Below are 23,010 nucleotides of genomic sequence, written 5' to 3'. Positions count from 1 at the left end.
TGTGGGAGCGGGCAGCGGGGTGGAGGTCGCACTCAGGCCTGGCAACGGGTCAGACGGCGCCACACACGGACTGTGGCGCTACGTCTGCTGCCAGAAGAGGCCCACACTGACGCTGGCTACATGTAGGTACACAGGAGGGGATGGGAAGAGGCGTTTAGCTGTCTTATACTAGGGTGGGACTTTAAAGGGATAGTTCAGTATTTTTGAAGTGCGGTTGTATGAGGTACTTATGCATAGTTTGTCTGTTACCTTATGGAGATGGCTGTCAATGCAGTCGCTTTAAGGAGTTTGGGGGAGACGTAGCTGTAGCAAAAGTCAGAATTGTAGTAATGCAGAAGGGGTCGTCAGAAAAACGTTTTTTTCACCACAAATATGAATGATTTCCCTTATGGCAGATGTCCATATTTAGAGAACGGGTTGGCTGATGTATAATGCTGATATCACATTGTTGTTGTTGTTGTTTTTTTGCATTTGATCAAATACAAACAATTTATTAATAATAGTTACAAATGAGAAACAAAATTGAACTTGATACTTAAATAAATGTAGACACAGAAAATGATTTCCTTTGTACTTTGCCTTCCCTGGTGTTGGCTCTGTAAAATATTGCCATTTCATCTGGATTTCTCTCCACCCGTCTGTAATTCTCAAAAATGTCAAAACAAAACAGCCGCATCACTGACTACGCTGCTGGCAGTATCAAGAGACAGTATCTGTTCATTTTATTAATCGGCCTCATGAGCGCAGGTATCAGCTTTATGCCAATGATCTCAAAATGCCTTTACTGATGCCAATTAATCAGCCAACAGATAAATCGACATATCTTTCATGATTATTCTTTTGAACAATCTTTACCTCACCTCAGAAACTCATTTTGTCCTCTTTAGTGCTTAGTGCCATTATCATCCCTGTCCCACTGCCAAAGGAGATGAGATATTACAATCCCTCTCCCTGCCCGAGGTGTATTTTAGTATCAGCTAATGATCTCATGGCTGCCTAATATCAGTCTGTCTGTTCTGTCCATCCGTGTAATAGCTATCTACCTCTCTTTTAGCTTCACTTTGTGTCTCCTCTGTGCGCCCTGTCGCTCTCATCTTTTTTCCCTCTTTCCCAGTATTGTGTCAGATAGTGTTTTTGGAAGCGGGCCAAGCCCCTAAGTGCTGTTTTCATGGGTCAGTGAATCAATTCAGATCTCTTAAGGCCTTCCATTTGGCAAGAAGAGTAGATGACTGAATGTCTGTTTGGAGAAGGCACCTTGAGTGTCAGTGTGTGTGTGTGTGTGTGTGTGGGGGGGGGGGGGGGGGGAGGGGGGGGGGTCAAGCAGGTGTATACATGGTACATACTGTTGTTTGTAGGGAAACAGTTAAAGGTGCACTATTCGCTTTTGGGGGAGGGGGATTTGTTTACATTTGCTGAGCCTGCAGTGAGTTAACAAAACTTTATTGACTCTACATGTCATTCTTACTATTGAATAATTCTATCAGCATGAATCAAAACAAAATTATTGTCTGGCACCTGGAACCGAAAGTAAGACTAGAATATGTTTTTAAAGAGGACCTATTATACTACTTTTCTGGTCTTAATTTCTTGTTTTACACTGCTATAGAGCAACCTGACACGAATCACATCACAAAAAACTATGTAGATTTTCGGGAAGCTCTTTCTCTTATTTTGGCGATCCAGCACATCCTGTCAACACTTGAGTGTGTGTGCTTCGGCAATCTCCGCTCCCTCCGCCTGTGCATCGGCCATCTCCGCTACCCTCCCCCCCCCCCCTCCTGCAAACCCCACTCCGTTGTGATTGGTTACCTTCCTTCCGGAACACTTTCAGTGGCGGGAAGCGCGAGCATGGACCTATAAGGGCGCGAGGCAGACGCGAACAGGGAAGTGACAGCATTACCATACATGGAAACATCCGCGTGGTCACGTCACAAATTTTTATGCGACGTCACAAATTATGAAAGGGTAGACCGCTTTGAAGACGTGACTTCTCGACTGGCTAGAATAGTGTTTAGTGCTCTGCACAGACACCCCAGACGGTCAGCAGGGAATACGTCGAAATGCATGTAAGTCATTATTTGATAATTTAGTATGGTTAAGCATGACTATGAATCATCATAACAACGTTTATAGGTCATAAAAGTCAAAAAGCATCATAGGTCCTCTTTAAACTAAACTGTGGGCCCTGCTGCCGTAAACAAGGTATGAAACAGTAGCTTTTCAGGTAGCTTTCTAACTTCAGACAGCGTTCCATGTAGGGGTCAACTTTGCAAGTTTAAGTTTGTTTATTCGGATATGAATAAATGAATAGAATATACCCAAGAAAATCTTAACTTCTCTTACACCCTCAAAGTTACATAGTGCACCTTTTAAATAATAAAACAAAAGCTGTGGCCTAGTGAGGAAATGAGGCTTAAATGAAAGTGGTATCTAAAGAGCAGCTTCCAGGCTCCGCTATAGGCCTCTGTCTGTGTTCTGTCATTAGCACATCAGCTCTATTAGATCAGACAGTAACTCAATTACACCCACAGGCAGCGGAAGACTGAGACGGGAGACCATGACAGCAATTACAGCCACATACATTGACTGTCCATACGAGAAGGAAACCATCAAGATGTCAATAGGATGAGATGATTTGGATAATCATGGCACTTTTAAAGAGCTGGAGAAATGGTTCTTCTGTGACCAGCGCTGGACATCATTCTCTTTCTGTTTCCTTCAATGCCAGTGTGAAACGTCCAGAAGGTTTTTCTAGCAGAGGACCGATTGTTTCACATACTTTCAGCGGGTCTTTGCTTGTAATTTAGTAAACAAGATTATCCCTGTAAAGTCTAAAATGAACTACATGATTTTAATGGTGCATTGACTATCTTCCTACATTGTTCAGTTGTTCATAATTTTTTGCTATTACCTGTTTAGTCAATTAAAATGTGACGAGTCGGACTGAGGACTAGAATCCCTCAAAAGGAATCCAAATTATATATTGTTATCAAATCTGAATCAAGAATGTAATCCTGTTCGTCATGTGCTAGTCACTAAAAGCTAACATAAGTATTGGACTCACTGATAGTTAGTTGCTTATTTCAGCCTGAAACCCAAAGTGAATCATGTATGCTGACTCATCAGTCAGGAGTTTCTGTGCTGACATTCACTGCTGGCCAGTAGGCTGGTTTCCAGTAACTCTGGTCATGGTCAGGGTGAACTCATTGTGAGCCAAGGTCACACCAAAGGACCACACACACACAGGGCTTCTCTATTGTTGTTCTTTCTATGTTGCTATCCCAGATAACTTTAAGTACGTCTTTGTATCTTTTCATGTTTTTTTCTGGACAGTCACAGTGATTTCCAGAACATTGGTTTGCCTGCTTTTACTGTCCTTGGAGGGCACATTTTTTCCATGGTTTCAATTTCTAATCTCAGTTTTCAGTTCTTGTGTGTCTTAATTTGCTGGTGTCAGAAATGTGTCGACACTGCAGGGTTCCAAAGGTCTTAAATTCAACAAAGCAGCTACAGTAGATAATTAATGTCAAATAATTGGAAATCCACAGAGCAGTTGTTAGAGTACTCTTAATTGTTTTGACTCAGAAGTGTTAAACCCTCCTTTCTTTTGTTGTAGAAAAAGGAGCTAAAGCCAATATCAATGACAGTGTTAAGTGGGATAATGTATGTCGGCACGTTGGTATTCAGAAGCAGTCGTCACACTGGCCTCAGCCCAGATCCTGCCTGTTATCGGCTGCCTGTCTCCTCTCGTCTGAATACCAATTGCAGTCAAATCTGATCCTTTTCTGTGTGTGTGTGTGTGTGTGTGTGTGTGTGTGTGTGTGTGTGTGTGTGTGTGTGTGTGTGTGTGTGTGTGTGTGTGTGTGTGTGTGTGTGTGTGTGTGTGTGTGTGTGTGTGTGTGTGTGTGTGTGTGTGTGTGTGTGTGTGTGCGCGCGCGTGCATGTGCGTTTTGATCCATCTGGCCCTGCTCAGGTTTTGCATCAACGTTAGCTCATTAGCAAGTGTGAATTAGACAGTGATGTCTGAGTGTCTCTTGTTCTTGGTGCCAAAGGCTACTGAGGGTATGTCACTGTGTGTGTCGTCAGAGTTTATGCTAGGACTGGACAACTTCCATAAATAAATGTGCCTGCTTTAATGTGTCCTTTGTAAAGGTGGAGTCTGCGATTCTGGAGAAAGCTTGGTGTCCAAATAACGAAATATTATTCACTTATATGAACTGATTTTGACTGAGTGATTCTGACAAGAAGCGTTCTCCTGTATCGCTGACTTTTAAAGTGACAACACAGAACACATAAGTGACAGGTGTGACGTCAGAGGAAGTGAAGACAGGAGAACTCTCTATAACCTTTTTGCTCCTGAGACTTTACACACAGGATAAATAACCTGCATATATTCTGCCATATATTGTGTTTCCATGACAACCAGCTGTACATATCCCCGTTTTCCTCCTTGCGGCTTTCCCACACGCAGCTCTCGGCACCGCTGGCTTGATAGAACTTTGTCTTTTGAGAATTGTCTCTCAGCGACTTGTAGCCAAATATGGATTTCATTTTCATTAAATTTTTTTCATATATATTTTTTTAGACCATTTGGAGAGACAGAATAGAAATGGGGCAAGGAGGGGAAGACATGCAGAGAACTGACCCGGGTTGGATTCGAACCCGGGTCCATCGGAGGACTGAGGGGGACGCTCTGACCACTGAGCCACGAGTGCCCTAACCCCCCCCCCCCCCGGTTTTATGTGTTTTGACCGTGGATCTGTTTTTTTTTTATAACTGTATAAAAATAGTGTATTAAAATAGTAAAATTATGAGTTGCGTGTCAGTCAGAATGGTGATAATGTCAGCCGAATTTTAACATGTGCTGTGTGTGTCTCCCCCTACAGGCCCCACATTACCCCGACAGAGCCCCCAGGTCCAGAATGGCCCCACACCAGAGGAAATGGAGCTGCAGAGAAGGTAAGGACCACACACACATACACACACTCACAAGGTCACATGTGTTTACCTTAACTCTAGAGACAAGAGCTTGAACTTTGTCTCTGGATTTATATAGTAAGTGTGTTCACCTTGGGAAACATCCATTGTTTCGGTCTCTTACACACACACACACACACACACACACACACACACACACACACACACACACACACACACACATGCACATGCATTCAGAAAAATTCTTGCGGGCTCACCGTTGTTTTTCTTCTCCATACAAGGCCACTCTTTCCCTCAGGTAATAATGAGGCTCTGGAACAGATAGAAAACACACACACACACACACACACACACACACACACACACACACACACACACACACACACACACACACACACACACACACACACACAGGGCTGTATTTAATGGAGGCCAGCTGTTGGCCTAGGTTTGGAAAACCTGTACACCAGAAAACCCATTCAGGGATTAAATTAGAATAAATTGCCCACACACGCGCCATCACATGCAAACACAGGAACATGGACACACACTGAAGTGAACGGACATGCACACACACACACACACACACACACACACACACACACACACACACACACACACACACACTCACACACACACACACACACACACACATCTCTCTTTGCAAACAGGGCCATACACAGTGACGGCTGTACACCCAGAAATGAGCTCGTCGTGAACATTTTGACCACAATGGCGATATGTGTGGAGCGTTTTATTTTCACCCACACACCTGGTCCCAATACACAACAACACACACAGGCGTAAACATCTAACTTTAGTATCAGTGACCGAGAGCCAAACAATGACGATGGCTTTGGTAACCGGTTCAGACAAAGGGCAGCTGCTGCACTCCACAACATGATGACATAGAGGACAGCTGGACACTGTGTAAACATACAAACACACAGGTGACGAGGGAAAGACCTGAATAAGTTGTATGTGTAGAAACATATTGAATACAGATGCTTCTATGTGTGGCAAGGGTAGGAGTTTGTATCTAGCTACGGTGGGCCACTTTGTTTGAATACGCTTTGTTTATATACCCCTTTACAGAGACTAGGCTGTGTATAAACCCAGTCTTTTTTTTTAGCAGGTAGCGGATCGTGAGTAGATATGCATTGATTTTGCCAAAAGAGTAATCTTAACAACGTGTGCTGACCTCATTGAGGTCTGATTGGACATGGTGGAGTGAATCCCAGCTGATCTGGAGCAAGGCACTAACACTGCCAGGTTTAGAGGTTAGATTCCCGATCGGTTGAGGAGCCATGCTAAAATACATGTTCATTGTGTCATCTTTCAGACACGCACTGCTGAGTTTGTGCCCCCCCCCCCCTTCTGTCTGACATACACACACACACACACACACACACACACACACACACACACACACACACACACACACACACACACACACACACACACACACACACACACACACACACACACAGCAGTAGCAAAGCATTCTTCAGGTGTGACTCAATGGGTCTTTTAATCCTGTTTTGAGGTGAACCTGGATCTGCCAGGAATTTCAAAGCCTCTGTAGTTCTGACAGTTCTGGATTTTGGCTGTCAGCTCTCCCCTGCCCTTCTTCTTCTTCTTCTCCTCCGGTTTCTTTCCATTTCTGCCCCCACCCCCCCTTCTCTCTCTCCCCCTCGGTTACGGTAGCGCTCCACATTTAGCAGCGGATGACAGACGGCCGGCGAGCGGATCACAGGCTGAGGTCATGTGCCCACACAGAGGCCAAACGGCAGCCCGGTGGGAGAGAGCCAGTGATGGAGAGAATAGGATGAAAGAAGTCAGGAGAATGGTGATGGAGGGAGGGAGAGAGAGAGGAGAAGGAGGAGTGTAGCAGTGAACTGGCAGCACACTCTCACATCGAGCCTCCTGCTTCTTTAAAAAGGGAAGGCTACATATTAGCTTTGGGAAGATGTTGAAGGTCTGTTTGGCCTACAAACACTGTCAGGTATTTATGAGTAGTCGTTTCACAATCGCTACGCCGCTGTGGGTAACCTAATCTGTTTTTGTCCATGGATGTTTATGGACGGAGAAAAGCATTTTGCACATTAGCATATGGTTAAAATCAATACAACTTTCTTATAAGCATTTTAAAGCTATAGTGAGTAACTCTTTAATGTCAATTAATGTTGGTTACATTCAAGCCATCGCCAAATGAGTTGATTAAGCCCTATCAGATCCACAAAACTATCTCTGTATTTCTCACAGGGCTGTACAGTGCGACTGTTTTGATCGCATTTGCTACTGAAATTGATCACGTGCGATGATGAATACAAGTACACTCGCACGAGTGCTAATGAGCAGATGCTGTCTGTTTGAGACACAGAGGAGTGCTGCTCAACACTGCTTAGAGGGCTCTACATTAACACTCTCCAAATTCGGGTAAATGTAGTCTTAGGCAAGTAAGTTATTGAGCCCACCCTCCACTTTGGCTGGTGAAAGATGTGTGCTCGGGACCTGTGCTTGTGCGGCGATTCTAGCGTCTAATACACTTTACCAACGGTAATAACCGGAAGGAGACGACATGCAGTTAAGTTAGCGCGTGTGCAAACAGAACATTTCCTGTGCGCCTTCACATTAAAAGCATGTTACTAGCCAGACTTTTTTGAAGCCGGTAAGAACAGGAAGTTCGCACTTCACAGCCCTGCAGTGCGCTAGCTTGAAAATCAACTGCTTCAGCTGCGGAGAGCAGTCAACAACAGTAGTCTATGTAAACAAAGTTTGAAATAACTGATAAGCCACTGAAGAACTACTCCCAACACATTCACAACAACCTATTTAACTTATCCTAAATTGTACCAATATGTATTCTTATTTATTTAATAGGCTATATGTTTTAAAGTTATAGGTTTTAATTAACAGAAGGACATTTACCAAAAATGTTTATTATTATGAATATAATAATGATATGTATATACAAAAAATATATAGATATTAATTTTATGGGGAGAAATAATTCTGAATCAGCAAAAAATTGCAATTGGCAGGCAGGTTAGATTATTTTGTCTAAATTACAATCAGTGCACCCCTATTCATTTTTCTACAATTATTACTGCACACACTAGGATATGACATTAATTGAGAATTTCAAATGAGACCAAGATGACAGGCTAAAAGGTAATTAGAGCTAAATGCATGGTTTAAGGTTATGCAAGTTTTCGATCATACTTTGTGTGCTACTGAATTTATTTTTGTGCTACTGATTTTTTTTGCTTGCTAGCACCAGTGCTACCACCTAAAAAAATAAGCGTACAGCCCTGATTTCTCAGTATGGCAGAGTTTACAAACTGGTGTAGCCCCAAACCCCGGCACTGGCACAGAAGAACTCAGAACAATCCCAAGAATCGTCCAAGAAATCTTTTAGTTGTTGTTTCTATTCTACCACCATTATGTTTTGGCCGTGTCTTACGTAATGTAGTGACAATGCTTTTCAGAGAGAATGTATATCACACCCTGAGACAGATGAAGAAAGAGAGAGTGTTTACAAATGGCCGTGAGAGTGATTGCCTCTCTGCCTCATTAAATAAAATCAACTAAACCAACGAGCGGACCATGCACCTCCTTCCACACATGTCCAATCAAACACATTCCACCCGTGTGAGTGTGGCCTCCATGTGGGTGTCCCCTCCGCGTGAGCAGTAAACATTGAGATCAGTCATCCATGCAGGGGCTGGAAAATTCAAATGTCTCTGGAATGGTATTTTCCAACCGGCTCACTTGACTTGACAGCAGGGGCAATAGGAATGACATCATCTCTTCCTTCTCACATTCTTATCGGTCCTCCATCGATCTTAAAGGTGCAGTCAGCAATTCTGGTTCACTTTTTTGATATTCAATGATTTGTCAACATCAGTGAATATCTCCGCTATCTGTCCATACTGTGTGCATGCTGAAAGAAAGAAAATCCAGTGTTAATACACAGCCTAGGCTCTGTAAATGGGCATGTTGTTCACATAGCCTTTGTTAACATACCAGTTTACAAAACCTAGGCTGTGTATTAACACAGGATTTTCTTTAAGCTCACACACAGTACACACAGTTAGTGGATGTAGAGCAGATATTCACTGTTTTTGACAACAAGCATTCTCCAGAATCACTGACTGCACCTTTTAAATCATCCACTTCCTCCTCTATCTCCTTCCTTTTCACGGAGACATAGATGAATGGAGAAGAGGTGGAGAGGCCGTTGATTGATGGATAGCTGGAAACATTCGCTGCATGTTTGAGTGGAATTCACGGAAAAACCACCTGTTCAGAAATGCAGGGTGCTATACCCTCGGATTAAAAAGGCATGAGCTGGAAATAATAGGCTGTGGTATAAATAGCTGTGCTGTGCGTGGGCGAGAGGGAGTGTGTGTTGGGAGAGAGAGAGAGAGAGAGGGAGGGAGAGAGAAGAGAGAGAGAGAATGTGTTGCATCGTCTTGAATGAAATAAGACGATGGAGAAATGGTGAGGAAGAGAGAAAAAGGGATGTGTGAAGAGAGTAATGCACAAAGCCATCACCTGTTTAAAGCCTTCCTAAGGGCATTATCGTGACACAAGAGAGCCATGACATTACATATGCCACATACAGTCATCAGATTTATACATTTTTATATGTTTCATAAGTCTTAATATCATAATCCTAACCTAAAATATATATCTTGTAGGCCAACAAAAGCTCTAAATATTGCTCCACTAGTCACAGTTTTGGATACGAACAAACACGTACGCAAGCGAACAGACACACGCGCGCACACGCTTCTAAGACCGAAATCGACATGCACGAAAGCTTGGCTTTGATTAAAAGTTTGGGGTCGTATGTTAGTGGGACACGCAGTGTGTGTGTGTATATATCCCACACTTGGACTGGATTCTCACTAGAAGAAGGTCCATATGGTCCATCTGGGCTCCCATCCATTCAGACTAACATTTCCTGGTTCTGTGAGCCAATCAGGCGAGCCGCTGAGTCCAGCTGGCCAACTGATTTCGCCCAGACTTCGGGGTCCCTGGAGATTTAGCACAGTTGTCACTTGTGGCGAAACCAGAATGTGACATAATCTTTGCTCAAGGAAGAAATAAACCTACTTACAAGTGAAGACTATAAAACGATCGTGGCACATTACTGCAGTGAAAAGCCTGCTGGACTTATCAAGCCTCACATTTTCATTGTGAGCGTGTCAATGTGCGGACATTAGCATTCTTTTCAAAGTAGCGCTGTGCCAATGTACAGTATATCCTCACATAGTAGATGACATTACTTTAGAATTTCCTACATTAACCCAGCACAGCACTTCATTTGAATGGCCCAAAGTGTGGTATGAATGAGTTATATAGTCCCCTCAAGATCTCCTTGAATGGAATGAGATAGTGTTGTCCGTGGAACAGAGAGCGTATTGTGTGTCATGGTCTTTCATGAGGAGCTGTGGATAAGTGTTACAGCTGGTTGGCTTGTGGAAGTAAAAAAAAAAAAGAAGCTATTATGTCTCCATTGAGGAATCTGTTGTGATTTGATCTCACTTCCTGTGTAGTTTTGATTTCATTCTATGTGGCGTTTCACTTTAGTTTTGTGATATTTATTTCTCCCTTGTAGAGTTTAGCAATTCCGTTGCTCATATCCAATATGGTGTTATTGTGTTGTTTTTTTTAGGTGTTTAAACCTTTATTTGATAGCTGAAGACAGAGTGGAAATGGGGATTGGGAAGACGTGCAGTAAATGGCCACGGGTTAGGATTGGAATTGGTCCGCTAATGCAAGGACTGAGCCTATATGGTACACACTAAAAAATCCCTCTGGTTCATCTTTACTGCAGACTCTGCACTTGTATAGCTAATGTACACACTGCTAACTAAAAATACTTACTGGTATTGAGTTCCTCTGCGATGCTTTGATGTTCTTTCCCCTTTGAATGCAGATCCTATTGTAACCTTATTTGCATTCTGTCTACGTAGCTGTCCTCCTTCACGTTTTCTTAACTCTTAATTTCAACAATAGGCCCACGTGATGTTTCCAATATTCCACACATCTTGAACTCGAACTCGGCTTGTAGTAAGATGCTTGAAGCAGGAAAGGAGAGATGTGTGAATGTATGTATGTGTGAATGTATGTATGTGTATGTATTTGTGTGTCTTATGGAACTAGGATTCATGCCGAGCTGCCGAAAGCCACCCACACTCCCTTAGCAACGGTTTCCCCGGCAACTCTTGTCAGGAGGCGAGTGAGACGCCAGTTGAACGGCGCAGGAGGCTTTTTCTTCAGCTTTTGAATTCGGTGGCGTTTTTTATTCCCCCTTCGAGGCAGAAAGGGAAGTGAAGGAAAGAGAGGAACCCCATTTAGTTTAAGAGGAAATATGTGTATGTGTGGACAGGGAGAAGTTTAATGTGGGAGTCATTGCACTGGCCATATGGAAATGCAAACATACATTAAAGCAATATACTGTACATACTTCATATTACATTTTTTTTGTTTAATATATAATAATAATAAAATAATAATTTGTCATTGCATAAAAAATCTCTCGTAGATTTGAAAGGGAGCTCGTTGTAGAAAGCTTGGATACTTTTATTTACAGTGCATTCCAATGGCAACAGTTGCCAAAATCTGCCCTTAATCGTGTGTCTTAAACTTCCCCCGTCGTTCCCTTGTTTGGAATCAGAAAAAAAATCTCCCCTTCGACCCTTAAATAGTTTTTTTTTTATAACCGTGACGATGGAGGTTTTCTCACATGACTGTGTGTTGAACTAGTGAAGTGTGCTCTCACTATGCAGGAACGCGGGCCCTGAGAAGGTGAACGTTACTATCGCATGACATCGCCTCAAAAGCTACGCGCTGTAGTAAACTCTCAGGAACAACAGGCTCACACACACACACACACACACACACACACACACACACACACACACACACACACACACACACAAGTCTCCCCAGACAGGTTATTCTAAGTGTGTGTGCGCACATTGTTCAGGAATGTCATGATGTCCTGCTTATGGGAATGCTGTGTGTGTGTGTTACATTAATAAATCACATTGCGTGTGTGTGTGTGTGTGTGTGTGTGTGTGTTTGTGTGTCACATTCATAAATTACATGATGATGATGTGTGTGTGTGTGTTAAAAAAAGGACCAGCCATCGCTAAGTTTATTCTAGCAGGAATCCCAAAACAACTCATTTGCAACTCAATCGTCCTTCCAGGGTAAATGTATCCAACAGTCGACAGTTTAAAAAAAGCCTTTTAGCTAAAAAGACATTTATCAACGCCAGCAGCAGCGCGGCCATTTCTCTACATCAAAGCAACCAACAGAGCAACTAGACACCAGTACAACTGAGCTTTGCCTCTGTAGTCCAATTAGGAACCCATTCAGCAAGTGCACCGTGTCACCAACGGGCTGTAATGAGTACAGCAGAAAGTCCCTCTGGAAACACATGGCACTTGGGTCGGAGCTTAAATGTTAAGAGGGCTCAAAAGGTAACCGTTTGGCAAGTGTGTCCTGTAGAAATATCCCCCCCCATCCCCCCACACGGGATGCTAAGACTTCCACAGTAGCCCGAAAATTCTGCTTATCTAGCTGCATTAAGCCTTCCCCTTTTCACGGCTGGAATAAAAATATATGATATGTGGAGACACGCTCTTTATATTTTTACCACCGTCGTTAAAATACTTTGCTTCAACTCTTCCACTAGTAGGAAATGAACTGTGGCAGTGTAGCCTACTATATAAATCACTGAAGATGTTGAAGCAAAGGTTGAGATGTAGCCCTAAACGAGGTGTCACATCTATTCTTTGCTAAATAATGAGGCTATGTTGCCTGTAGGTTACATCAGCACCAGCCACCCGTGACCCGCTGTTCAACTCATATTTACTGCGTGGAAATACAATGTTTGTCTCCTTGTCTGCCTTACATTTAGTGGACATAATACTTTCTCGAAGTTTAACACATCATATGCTGCGTTCTGATTGGTCAGCCTGGATATCAGAGGCGGGGCTTAGCGAAGGGTCGATGGTGGATTGAACTCCTCCAGATTCTGTCGCTGTTGAACACACCACATAATGGATGTACTGTGGTGACCTGCCAACGTTACTGGTATAGACAAAACTACCCCCAGCTGTATGAGCGGACACCCTGCCAGCATTTGGCTACAGTTCAGACATCTTTGCACAGAAAAGAGCCAGAGGAAAATGTGGAACCCCTTCTGATGTGCTTGATTAGACTGATTTCCACAAAGTACATCATGAGCTGTAGTTAATTGTGAAGACTCGAGTGCACAGAATCCCACGGAGACTCATTTGCTCTCACAGAGAGAGTATATATTATTGAGGAGAAGATTGTTAAACCCTCAGAGGCATGACTCTGCCACTCTTCCAGCAGACATAAATCCAGGTTATTCGTGTGTGTCTGTAATTACACTAGTGGAACATTGAAGCACCGTGAGAACTGGAGCAGTGTGCGTGTGCGTGTGCGTGTGTGTGTGTGTGCGTGTGTGCGTGTGTGCGTGTGTGCGTGTGCGCGTGTGCGTGTGTGCGTGTGTGCGTGTGTGCGTGTGTGCGTGTGTGCGTGTGTGTGTGTGTGTGTGTGTGTGTGTGTGTGTGTGTGTGTGTGTGTGTGTGTGTGTGTGTGTGTGTGTGTGTGTGTGTGTGTGTGTGTGTGTTATGAGGGAGCAGCCATCCATTGGGACTGTAGTATATTGGGTCATGTGTGTTTTTAACAACAAAAAAAAAAACTTGTCCACACCTCTACCTTACATTTGATTGGTCAGGATAATTCCATGGAGCAGACAGGTGGATCATTCTGAACCCCCCGAGATCGCTGCAGCCATGTCACAGCTGAGCTCCGCTAGGGGGAATTAGCTTGGAGTGAGGCTTATACTCACTTTAATCAGTCATAATGCAGCCCAACACTGGTCAATTCACTGATTGGACCCTCCACTCCGGGTTAGGTGTTATGAAGCAGGGCACAGTGAAGGGGTTTTACATGTATCTCAGTGTAACAAATGTAATGACTGACTTTTGCAGGTTATTCATCTTTGTTGATATTTCTATTATTAACCACCTCATAAAACCAATAACATTTGGTTTAGCCTGGTCCTGGATTCAATAATCAGTTAGCAGGGCTGGATATTTTTGATTCTTTTCGATAGTGTTGACAGTAAGGTACCTTAGTTTTAGTACCAATACCAACTGGAATATTTTGTAGCAGTTTTTTTTGGGTGGGGGGATAGTCATCTTTATGAATGAAGTAGCTGATCTAACTAAAATGTTGCCATCTGATCAAATAATAAGTTAACAATCGTAGGAGTGTGCAAAAGACACCCCTGCCCTATGAATAAGCAACTCCTGAAAAAAATTCATAAGTGATACAGAAAGATACTTCTTAAACCAAATATAATGAACTGAACGATTAACATCTAAAACTATATTTACTGTTTCTTTAATAAGTACATCCTAATGCTTATTTATTTTACACCGTGCCAGTTGGAACCCGCCTACGATCTTAAAAATCTAAATCTTACCAAATGTAGGATCAAAACTGGGCTTTAAACCTGTTATGCCCTCCTTCATTCAGTGAAGTCAGGTACAGTGTGTGCAAAGTGCCTGTGTGTATCTCACATAGAGTTGAAGACAGTGAACACGCTTGGTTGTCTGTTGTTGAGTGTCTCAGAAGCAGGAAGGTTTCTCACAGCAGCCTGATATTTGAGAGCAACTATTCCCAGGGCATTGCATGGGTAAACAATGACAACCATTACATCTGTGTGTGTGTGTGTGTGTGTGTGTGTGTGTGTGTGTGTGTGTGTGTGTGTGTGTGTGTGTGTGTGTGTGTGTGTGTGTGTGTGTGTGTGTGTGTGTGTGTGTGTGTGTGTGTGTGTGTGTGTGTGTGTGTGTGTGTGTGTGTGTGTGTGTGTGTGTGTGTGTGTGTGTGTGTGTGTACTTGTCACCAATGCAGATGGAAGGCAAAGGAATGATGTTTTGCCATTATGCAATATTTATGCTGATGACTGACTTTTAGCTGAGTCACCTGTCAGCAGAACAGGATGAGTGAGGGCACACAACCAGACAGATTTGTGTGTGTGTGTGTATGTGTGTGTGTACGTCCGTGTGTGTCTGTTATAGAGAGAGAGAGAGAGAAAGAAGGAGAGAAAGATAAAGTGCATGATGACATTTAGCCTCCAGTTCCCACCGTCTCTCCGCTTGCAGGTGATATTTATGAATGTAACACTCGCTCATTTATAGCCAATGCAGTTTACGACCAAGTAAATCATAGAATGTGACATGGCATTTTGTGTGTGTGTGTGTGTGTGTGAGACAGCTCTCTCATTCCCCTCATTTCTACCTAAAGACAAACCCTCTCTGTACTGTTCCTTTGTGTCCTGTCATCTTGTAAGCTGACTTCGTCACTGTTCAAAAATGATAAACTACATATTTTGCATGCTTTTCCCATAAAGCACTCCTAGTAAACACTGCTGCTTTTTATCTTTGCTTTTGCATAAACTGTTTTTCACAACAGCCCAGTTTCCCCACAGGGCTCAATATATGAAATAGCTTTAAGTCATTTCAAATGCATCCATGCTCACACACACACACAGCTTCAACATTGTACTGTTCCGCTCCAATACTGCCTCAGTCTCACACATGCGTCACTTCTTCTGCTGCCTTCTGCTGTCCCTTAGAGGCCAAGCCTGGATCTGCAGGCTATCGTTTGCCTTACACACCTTCAGAACATCCTCCCTGATGCCACCATAATTAACCATTGTTAAAATTCACGTGTGGCGATTTAGCATCAAATGAAAAAGGTTTTATCTTTAGCCTCTGTTGACTTGTATTCCCTCTGACACGCTGTGGGCTCTGCAGCAGTGTGCAGCCAAGGGAGGCTTGTTTTAGCCACAGGCGCTGCTTAACTCAATGAGCGTGTTTTTTAATGTGCCCAAATATAAGCAAAAGCTGGCAGGGGTTGCATAAGAGCATGGTTATTGTGCCTTACAGCAATTATTATGTAATGTCTTATGTAATGACAACAGTAATTTGCCTTTGGGTCAGTGGGGTCAAGCCAGGCTTCACACCAATTTGCTGCCTGCATTTTAACACAAATCTATGTCTCTTTTGCAGGTGCACAAAGACTGAAACAAGAATAAATAATTAATAAAAAAATGTATAAAATACCAAATTAACAATTAAAATAACAAATACATGTAAATATATCAAATAAAATAAATTGGACAATGAAAAAATAAATAGCTAAAAGGCAAGGGTCAATAATTTCATGTTTCATTTCCTTTTCAGTCACTATTACATGTGTTGTCGTTGGCCAAAAGGACATACATGTGTATAAAAGACTAGTGAATTTTATTAATAAAATAAAATAAATTAATGAATTAAAAATGAAAAAATAAAATAAATAAATAAATAAAATAACAAAAAAAGAATTATAAAATTAATTGGACAATGACATTTTTTTTAAAAAAAAGGCAGGGTCAATAATGTCACGTATCATTTCCTTTCCAATCGGTTTCGGGCTACATTTCATTTCATTGACCAAGAAGGACATAAATACATCAGAAACCATAGTGAATTTAGCAGTAACATGACCTGTCCTCTCCTCTTCCAGGCAGCTTCAGGAGCTCCAGAGGCAGAAAGAGATGGAGCGTGAACGTGTGGAGAGAGAGCAGCAGGAGAGGGAGCGCTTGGAGCAGGAGATGCTGGCTGAGCAACGCGAGAGGCAGGAGCGGGAGGCGCGCGAGGCCGAGCGAGAACGCCAAGAGCGCGAGCGCCAGGAACAGCAGGAGCGCGCCGAGAGGGAGATGGTGATGATGATGATGGAGAGAGAGAAGGAGGAGAGAGAACGCGTGGAGAGAGAGAGAGAGACGCAGGAGACGCTGGACAGAGAGCAGCAGGACTGGGAGAGAGGGAGACGCATCTCCAACGCCGGTGAGTGACACGCACACACACACACACATGCATGCACACACACACACACACACACACACACACACACACACACACACATATTCACACACAAACACACACACTTAACTTAGAGGGCCATTATTGAGACTTTAAGACTGAAAATGTCCATGATGTTGCTTATTTATAACATCATGAAATTTTAAAATGTTCTGGCAACCCTACACAATAGATGAGTATAGGTTGAATGCAGAAGAGTCCATTCTTACGAGGTCCTATAAGAGCAGTAGCTTTACTAGTGTACCCCGCAAAGGCAACGCAAGCTCCATTGAGACAACACTTAGTGAATATTGAAGATTTTATATACACGAATGAAGAGTTTTTTTTACCTTCTTGTATTTCTCTCATGCAGAAGGTTGGACTTGTTCAGTTGAATTTCAGTGTGTCCCGGTTCCATACTACATACTTATTGTTTATACTACTATACAGTATACGACTCATTGGTTGTCAGTTTGATGCTAACAGGAAATGATCCAGCATGTCAATCAAACGGTGACCTTAGAACGACACTGTCAAATACAAGCAGACATCAAAAGTGGAACGGAATGTTGTTTTAACACCATCCACAATTTAGTCTCCACTTTAGTCTCTGTAGCTGTGAGCATCCCTTCCATTACCTTTTGTGTTTTGGGCATAGTGCGGGAATATTGTGTGATTATCAGTAGGATTACTATTATATTATGTCCCTACCGGTGTGAACTGTGAACACACCGCACCCTCAAAACCTGCTTAGAATTCACTATGTAGGATGGAGTTTCCAGATGCAGCATTATTTTCAACATGGTAGAATGACATGATGCACTATTGGAGGAAACTATGATTCCAAATCCTTTAAAAAAAAACTAAATTCCAGCTAATTAATGAACTTTGATAATAAAACTGGTCATTGAACTTAGAATATCAGAAGCTTTCAAATATTAAAGAACTATATTTTGAATGAACAAACATGTTAGGCTTATGACTCAGATCAGGCTCAGTCAAGTTTACAAACTAGGTTGAAAGTGTCAGTCCAATGTAACGGCCGATGTGATGAATCAGGGTTTGGTCGTGTGATAGGAGGGGAATGTGCTGCATTTAAGGACTGGGTCAGTGTGACACGCTCCAGTGCCATGCTGGGCCTGTTAGCATATGCATGCATAAACACACACACACACACACACACACACACAAAGTTCAGTGTTACTCGGAAGCTAAAAATACCTCATCAGGGAGAATGCTAGTGAGACCCCCGGGGGTCAATGTGTGTGTGCGTACATGCATGTAAACGCCCCAGGATAGGAGGGAGGAACTAGAGTATTTCATATGTCATACACAACAACACACACACACACACACACACACACACACACATACACACACACACACACACACACACACACACACACACACACACTGAAAACCAGCACAGCAGATGACACAGGAATGTACACACTGATCTGTTTGAACATATGAGTCTGTTGGGTTTGATGTGTGCTTTTAACATTTAACACTTTCTAGATGTTTTTCTCTTACAGGATAACTGTGTGTGTGTTTGTGTTTGGGTTGCCGTTCATTTTTTTTTAAATATTCAGTGCAGTTTTAACTTTTTTTTTATGATGCATATTTGTTATAGCGTTCCATATTTGGTGCTCTAATTGGCTCAAAATGGCTTCTTGGCTTTGTTAGCATTAGTCATCGGAGACGCCGCTCACTCACTCACTCACTCACTCACTCACTCACTCCAATTCAGAATGTGAACAACAAACACACACTCTCAACTCATCTGAGCAGCATTGTGTTTGTACATTGTTTTTGATGTTTTAGTGTAGGCTACATTAAGTGTATATTCTGTGAATTCTTTTCAGAGTATAAGTCGAGGATATTGGTGGCACACAGATGCATATTTCTTTTATTTCTGATTTTTTTTGATTTTTTTTTAAAAAGATAGCTTGGTATATCTGCTCAACCATTAGGTTTTTACTTTGTCGCATATACTGCTTCTTCTATGTTGTCTCTTATGTGTTTTGGTAGAGAGGAGCTTGGCTGCACTACGGCTGCTCTTGTCTCAGCGTGTGTGTGCATGGACGCTTAATATTCTTGTGTGCACGCCACGTGTCCAGCTCTCCGTGTGATAATCGCTGTGTTTTCTGATCATGTGTTAATTATCGTGGAGTGGCTGAGCAAAGCCGGGGTCTCTCTCTCTCTCTCTCTCTTTCTCTCAGTCACATGATAGAGAGAGAGATAGAAAAGGTCAAAGTTTGGTGGAAGAAGTGACAATAAAAGGGGGTAGTGGTATAATGTAGGGCTGCACCATATATCGGTTATGTGCGATATATCGATACAATTTTTGAAAGGGATACAGGGTGGTTCAATATCGTTTATATGACATGGTATGCTGAGTTAAAATAATCAGTTTTTGCCACGAGCATCGGAGTTGGTTGACTCGCTTGATAAGTGTGCGTGACACTCTCCCTATGTGACCCAGTGTCTCCAATGTATTCCAAAAAGGATTACAAGACGGGACACACCTCTTGAAATTGGATTTAAATTATTATGTTGTAAAAATCCATGTATTTTTCTTCAATAACTTCCATGTTAAGTGACCCAAGATACATATCGTATACTGTATCTCTATTCTGCCTTAAAAAAAATATTGGGATGTGATTTATTTTTTATCCATATGGTGCAGCCCTAGTATAATGTAGTGGTGTAGAAAAAGCAAGAAGTAGAAGTAAATCATTAAAAAAGAATCTGGGCTACCGAAAAAGAAATGTGGCAGAGAAATTCAGTGTTCAGCGGAGTGGACGTGGGAATGAGCATGGACTCTAAATAGAACAGGATAAATTGTGAGTTCACTCAGCTGAACCAAGCAAAGACAACTCACTGAGATGAGGAGGAACTGGGAAAGAAGCCAGACCGTCTCCCAAATCCATTACTTTACTTTATGTCTTGTGACGGCTTGTCAGGTGTTCACGTGAAATCCGAAAGTATTCCTGATGTGGTGTCTATGTGAAAGAGAGGGTTGTGTGTGTCATGTCTGATTATGCATGCATTTGGAAAATGGTTGGAATTGAAGAAACCCCACCCCACCCCCCAAAAAAAAAGAATACGTATTAACTTCAATACAAATTATATTCAATCAATATAACGCCAGTGTTATTGCTTAGTTTGCTAATGTAAAAATGAATATATAGCATCCGACTGACTGAGCCAAACATTTGAAACATAGGAGCGAGAATAGGGACTGCAGGAAATTGTGGAATGACATCATTAGGAAGGGGAAGTGGAGCAGAAGGTGAACTGAGGATTAACAACTTGACATCATCCTACGCTCACACACACACACACACACACACACACACACACACACACACACACACACACACACACACACACACACACACACACACACACACACACACACACAGAAAACATATGGCAGCTCCAAACAACACTGTCCAGGCTATGCTAAGCGCTATAAACAAACACGGTCAAGGTAATTAGTTAGAGTGGGCTCTGTTCGGCTGGTATGGCCACAGAGTTACGTAAGACAAAATCACCACATTTAAAAGATTGGAGACAGTACAACCACCCTGTACGAATGTAGAATGATGTCTTAAAGTATCATTCAGATATAGTAGGATTTATTTAGATATAGTAGGAAATAGTAAGGATTTCAAATAGCATCTTGCTCAAAGACACTACGGCAGAGACCAGGCAGCTATGTACACGCTCAGTTGATTTTACGTGCAATGTTTGTTTTCAGGGTTGAATGTGAAATTGGTTCCAGGATGAAGCTTCTTTGTCTCTGCACAGTTTTACTGTTAAATGTGTTTACCTTGCTTTGATCAGTGTTATATGATGTTATTGGTGTTTAAGTTCTATAAATGTCTTGGTGTCCCTCTGCTCATTCAACAGACTTAGTTGAATCTATTCTATGGCTGTGTGCGACATGGCAAACTAACTCGTGCTCATCTGAATGATTTCTCCTCAGTTTCTGTTTCCCTCTCTTCTCTCATGACCAAGGCTATTATAAGGAAGCGTTGTGTTTCTGGCTCTGTTTAATAGCGCTAACACCTGTCCACTAACACAGTAGTAAACAACTCAGCCCAAATAAAAGTACATACAGTACTTTACAACCTGGATAAAAAAAATCAAACTTTGGTTTAGCTTCTGTGCTGGTTTTTCCTGCTTCATCTGCCCCCTTCTCTTTTTCCCTCCTCCCTCCCTTCTTCCTTCTCTCTTTCCCTCCTGTATGTGCATGACGGCTGCTTCCTTCCGTTCTTCTCTCCTTCCCCCTTCTGTCCTGTCCTGTCCTGTCTTGTCCATCGTTTATTGTCCCATTCGCGTTGCGTGTGCGTTGCGTGTGCGTTGCGTCTATAGCCTTCGAGAGCACCCTGTACACCCCCCAGCCCCAGGAGTACGGCAGGACGTCCTCCACGCCCGTGTCTCCGTCCACGCCCAACTACCCAGCTCCCGGGACGCCCACGTTGACCTCACCATCGTCCACCGCTCCCCCCACCCCCCCTCTGAGGCACTCTGCCTCCCGATTCGCCACCTCGCTGGGCTCTGCCTTCCACCCGGTGCTGCCTCACTACGCCACGGTCCCCCGGAGACAGCCGGCCTTTCCCCAGGCCCCGCACCCTGCTCCAGCCCCCAGCACCACCAGCCAGCCTCCTGCGGCCAAGTCCGTGGTGTGGTCGGCGTGTAACTTCACCCCTCTGCCTCCGTCGCCCCCCGTCATGATCAGCAGCCCACCGGGGAAGGCGGCCGGTCCGCGCCCGCTCCTCCCCCTCGCCGCGCCCTCCCCGCTCACCCACAAGCCCCCGTCGCCGTGCCAACACCACAACGGGCCGCCGATGTTCCCCGCGCCCTCTCCGGTGACCATCCCGCACGGCCACGCCCCCGTCCTGGGCATGGCCTGCCCCACGCCGCCGCCCCCGCCAACCCCTCCCCCACTCCCCTCTTCCTCCTCCCCCTTCGTCTCGTCTCCCCCCTCCTCATCCCAGGCTGCTGGTGTGCCCTCTCCCTCCACAGCGCCCCCTGCTGCCGCTGCTGCTGCTGCTGTTGCTGCCTCCGCCGAGCACCTCTCCCTGCCTGTCGGGGAGCGGACGGACACTGAGCCCCACCCGCCACAGTGGGGCTCCACCTGTCAACCCCAGCCCCAGGGTAAGGCTTCAATCCTCCAGTGCGGACTTTACTTTTAACGGCTCACTCTCACCCCCCTCTCGCCTTTTAACTGCTCTCTGACTCACACACTAACTTACTATAGAGAGAGGGGCTTTTGAACACTGTTGTTCTACTGAACTGGCCACAGCACAAAGTGAGTCCAACAATGCAGGCTGAAACAATGCAAAGAACTTTGACTTTTCTGTTGAGGAAAGTGTAAGTCCTGGGCTGGCTGCTTTAACCTGACAACAGATTTAAAGGTGGAGTCAGTGATTCTGGAGAAAGCTTGTTGTCCAAATAATTTTTTTTTTTTCTCAAAATCTGAGAATCCGCTACCTGCCCATACTGTGTGAGCACTGATTTAAAAAAAATTATGTTAATAATACACAGCCTAGGCTCTGTAAACTGATATAAAAACAAACGGTACGTAGACAAAGGGCGTCCACCATAGCTAGCAACATGCCCCTTTTACAGAGCCTAGGCTGTGAATTGATACTGGATTTATTTTTAAACTGATTTTGCCAGAAAGTAATTTTTTAACAAGTGTTCTCCAGAACTACTAAATCCACCTTTCATCTCTCAATTAACTTCTCAACAATTCAGGCTGTGGTTTCTCATATCAAAACGGCTGCTATGATGATTATTGTGGAACTCTTGCTGTTGCAGTCACCACTGTTCATCAGGCCTGTCTAACTCCTTTTCCAGTCTCATATACTGTATATACTGTATGTCCATGTGCTTGCTGCTTCTAGGTCTGGCTGACTGTTTGTTGGATATGAAATATGTATAGTGTTTCAGCGTGGCATGTGCGTCTGTCTGTTATGTGGACACAGATCACTGAGGCAAAGTCTTTCACAACCTTTGTCTTTATTTCTCGCTCGATGTTTTTTTCCTTTAACAGTCCATTTCTCAGGCAAAGTTTAGGATATTATTT

The 23,010-nt window shown here is 43.4% G+C and overlaps 1 protein-coding gene across 1 annotated transcript in view; it reads left to right on the top strand.

Moving 5' to 3' along the window:
* Positions 1-23,010, top strand: part of enah (ENAH actin regulator) — a gene marked incomplete at its 5' end in the record, with an annotated part of 74,981 nt that overhangs the window by 36,919 nt on the left and 15,052 nt on the right. Inside the window, 3 exons of the mRNA XM_080048376.1 lie at positions 4,887-4,959; positions 16,573-16,892; positions 21,291-22,076. Coding sequence (XP_079904502.1) covers positions 4,887-4,959; positions 16,573-16,892; positions 21,291-22,076 — 1,179 coding nt within the window. The remainder of the gene's footprint in view (positions 1-4,886; positions 4,960-16,572; positions 16,893-21,290; positions 22,077-23,010) is intronic.

Source organism: Ammodytes marinus (assembly GCF_949987685.1).
Source record: "Ammodytes marinus genome assembly, chromosome: 19".
NCBI classification, from domain to species: Eukaryota; Metazoa; Chordata; class Actinopteri; order Uranoscopiformes; family Ammodytidae; genus Ammodytes; species Ammodytes marinus.
This window is presented reverse-complemented; position numbering and strand designations above follow the sequence as displayed.